The sequence below is a fragment of the Otolemur garnettii genome, unplaced genomic scaffold, assembly GCF_000181295.1.
Source record: "Otolemur garnettii isolate 467f Iridium unplaced genomic scaffold, OtoGar3 scaffold00013, whole genome shotgun sequence".
NCBI lineage: Eukaryota > Metazoa > Chordata > Mammalia > Primates > Galagidae > Otolemur > Otolemur garnettii.
The window spans coordinates 13584008-13587978 of record NW_003852408.1 but is presented as its reverse complement, the minus strand read 5'-3'; the positions used below and the strand labels follow the sequence as shown (position 1 = coordinate 13587978).

General features: G+C 41.7%; 1 protein-coding gene across 1 annotated transcript in view; it reads left to right on the top strand.

The window, feature by feature from the left end:
* The window catches only part of LOC100948265 (sterol 26-hydroxylase, mitochondrial), a 38976-nt gene that overhangs the window by 29019 nt on the left and 5986 nt on the right, over window positions 1-3971 (top strand). The window contains exon 2 of the mRNA XM_003784947.3: window positions 1391-1581. Within this exon, the coding sequence (XP_003784995.1) occupies window positions 1391-1581 (191 nt within the window). The remainder of the gene's footprint in view (window positions 1-1390; window positions 1582-3971) is intronic.

Genomic DNA, 3971 nt, shown 5'->3' with positions numbered 1-3971 from the left:
TCAAAAAAAAAAAAAAAAAAAAAAGTGTTCCTAGGAATTGGCAGAATCAGCCATTAGTTCAGGGTGGAGTCTGGGCAACTGAATGATATTTGGGGGATAGTTATGTTTCATCGTTTCCTAGGAGAATCCAAATTGTAATGCCAACAGTAAGACCCCGGAAGGTTAGCATTTTTCTGGATTATGAGTTGAGTGAAGTTTCCTTCTATAATTTGGATGATGGATCTCTTCTCTGTAATTTTAATGCCTCTTTTACAGAAGCTCTTTGGCCTAATTTCTATGCTGGAGCAGATTCTGATCCTCTTAAAATCTTTTTAGTAACAGATTACAATAGATGAAGTAGACCAGGTGTGGTGGCTCACATGTGTAATCTTAGCACTCTGAGAGGCCCAGTCGGGTAGATCACTTGAGCTCATGAGTTCCAGACTAGCCTGAGCAAGAGTGAGACCTTGTCTCTACTAAAAATGAAAAACTGAGGCAAGAGGATCTCTTGAGCCCAGGAGTTTGAGGTTGGTATGAGCTATGAGGCCCGGGCATTCTATGGAGGGTGACAGACTGATATTCTGTCTCCAAAGGAAAAAAAAAAGATGAAGTTCCTGGGAAACTACTATGTTTTATTTTCTTTCGGTCTGTAGGTGTAAGTTTAGCAGATAGATTTAGTCTCAGGAGTTGTGGCTTCTCTTTAAGCTTTACCCCACCAAAACCAAAATGTATTTCTTTTCTCCCTTATTTTCAGTAACTTTAAAAACATTGTAGCAAATATCAATTTTAAGAATGCTATGAGTATCAATTTTCAAATGCTTTAGATAGTCTAAGATAAAATATTTGAGAATTATGTTACTTAACACAACCGATGCTTTTTTTATTTTTCAAGAAAAAAATTCATATCACATGGCTTACTTCATATTTGGTCCTTGACTTCTTTTTTTTCCTGGAGTTTCTAATCGTGTTTCTCTTTTCTTATTGATTACAGTCTCAAACTCCAACATTTTTCTTGTTGATTTATCTCTGTCTCATTGATAGGATTTAAATGAGATAAAGAAGCCATAGGCTTTCTACCATACCTCACCAATGGGCCTTAAAATGCTGGGCTCCAAATCTTAACATACCTCAGTTTGCTGCATATCCCTTTTTTTCTAGTCATCCTCCAAGGATCTCAATTCCCCCCATTCCTCCAGATAACTCATTCTCCCAATAGCTCCTTGTGTGCCTATTTTTTCAGTGCTCCTCCCTGTAACTACGGCTGTCCCAGGGCCTACCTCCTACCCAATGTACTTTGCCCAGCCCACTTATTCTCATGTAGCCATCAGACACTCCTACCACCCCATTTCCTCTTCCCAGAAGTGCCTGCCCAGCTGGGCTCCAGTTATTCAACTTTGGTTGAACCCTGCAGGTGCTGTACAAGGCCAAGTATGGTCCAATATGGATATCCCGCGTAGGGTCTCAGATACATGTGCATGTGGCCAGTGCCCCGCTGGTGGAGCAAGTGATGCGGCAAGAGGTCAAATACCCAATGCGGAACGACATGGATCTATGGAAGGAGCACCGGGACCTGCAGGGTCTGGCCTATGGACCCTTCACCACGTGAGCTGGGGCCTGAAGGGGCCAGGTCAAAAGATGGTGGGCACAGGACAGGCAGTCAGATAATGGGCACAGGGGAATCTCCCTGCATCCTCTGAGCTGATAGTCTAGAAAGCAGTCATTGGGATGAGCTAAGCCCAAGGAGCATTCATTGGCTTTTCCACTAATACACTTTGTGACTTTGGACGAATAGGTAATTTCCCCTTCCTTGGCCTTAAATTTGTCATCTGTACAATAAGAGTTTTTTTTTTTTGCAGTTTTTGGCTGGGGCTGAGTTTGAACCCGCCACCTCCCTATTCCTTTGAGCCACAGGTGCTGCCCTAAGAGTTTTTTTGAGACAGAGCCTCAAGCTGTCCCCCTGGGTAGAGTGCAGTGGCATCATAGCTCACAGCAACCTCCAACTCCTGGGCTCAAGCGAGTCTCCTGCCTCTGCCTCTCAAGTAGCTGGGACCACAGGCACCTGCCAGAACGCCTGCTATTTTTTGGTTGCAGCCATCATTGTTGTTTGGTGGGCCCGGGCTGGATTCAAACCCGCCACTTTAAGTGTATGTGGCTGGCGCCTTAGCCACTTGAACCACAGGTGCCAAGCCCAATAAGAGTTTTGAAGTATCTCCAAGGTGTCCCTAGTGGCTCTAGCGCTACTATTCTAGCTCTATTATTCTACATTATGGTTGAAAATATGTTAACTCAAACCATAATGGAACATACCTGCTTATAGCTGAAAATATACCATTACCGTATTAGTTGGGGAGGTGCAATTAAATTTTTTAAAAAATGTCCCAAGTTTTATATTGTACACTTGTGTTGGTAATAATTTTCATGTATGCTCTCCATCATAGAGATAGATGTGAGTGTCAGCCTTAAAGTTATGCCTGGAAAAATTAAAATTATTTTGACAGTGATAAATTGAAAGGTGAGCTGAATATGTTATTTACTCATGTGCCAATAGAAGTAGGTAATTGATAATCATTGGCAATAAACCACTCCCAGTGCCATAGGTTGTAGCTGGGTATACTGCAGCCCTCTTTTTGCTATAGTATGTTAACAGAACTCTAAAAACTGTAAATGGCTCCCATGCTTCCCTGTTGCTTGACATCTATTCTTAAATGAATAAATAAATAAAAAGAAGTGACTAAAACATTACTAAAAGTAATTCATGTAGCCAAAACCTTCATACCCCGAACTTTATTATTATTTCTGATTATTATGGGGGTATGAAGGTTTTGGCTACATGAATTACTTTTGTACAGTTTGTGTCAAAGTTATAAGTGTGCCCATCACCCAGATAGTGTGCATTATACCTGTCATCCTACCTAGTAGAGGAAGTAGAAGCCACCAGCACAATGATAATAACTGTGTTTATGACATGCCAGGCATGGGGCTACTCTCTTCATATTTATTATTTCATTCTATCGTCACTTACAAGCCCCATGAAGTGGATAGTATTATTATCCCTGTTTTATAGATGAAGAAACTGAGGCCCAGACAGGTTTTATATCATGTGTCAAGGAGGACACAACTAGCAGATGGTGGAGTAAATCTCTCTGATTCTGGAACTTAAGAACTTATGACCTTGGCACTTTTGTTTTTTTGTGAGATGGAGTCTCATCCTTGCCATTACTAAAAAGAAAATGGACTATTTGGAGGGTTCATTTGACCTGTCTTCCATGCCCACACATTCAGTCTTTAATTGCATGTTTTTCTTTCCTTTTCCTGGTTCCTTCACACGTGGACAGTTTCAGAACTAAAATAATAATTCTTTTATTCAGAGTTCTGAGAACAGAGCAGAGAATGTTGGCCAGGCATGGTGACTCACGCCTGTAATTTCAGGGCTCTGGGAGGCTGAGGTGGATTGCCTGAGCTCAGGAGACCTGCCTGAGCCAGAGCGAGACTCTATCTCTAAAAATAGCCAGGCGTTGTGGCAGGCGCCCATAGTCCCAGCTACTCTAGAGGCTGAGGCAAGAGAATTGCTTGAGCCCAAGAGCCAAAAGTCTGAGGTTGCTGTGAGCTATGATGCCACAGCATTCTACTGGAGGCAGCAAAGTGAGACTGTCTCAGAGAAAAATAAAAGAAAAGACTGGAGAATGCCCGTTCTTCAAGGCCTCTTTAGCTTGACATCTGACCCTGAGGGCTAGATATTAGTGCTAGCATTTCTCTGGGCCAGGTCACCTTTGACTTCACAGTTCAGATTTAGAATTAGAGCTGAGCTTTATATAGATCCTTTTGTGATCTGTATGTGACCACTATGTGATTAGATATTTCTTTTTTACTCTAAAGCCAATTTCCTGAATATATCATATATGCATATTTATAAGCTATTTTGCCAACCCATGATAAGTTTGGTGGGGTTATTCTGGGTTTTGTTTTAACACACACACACACACACACACACA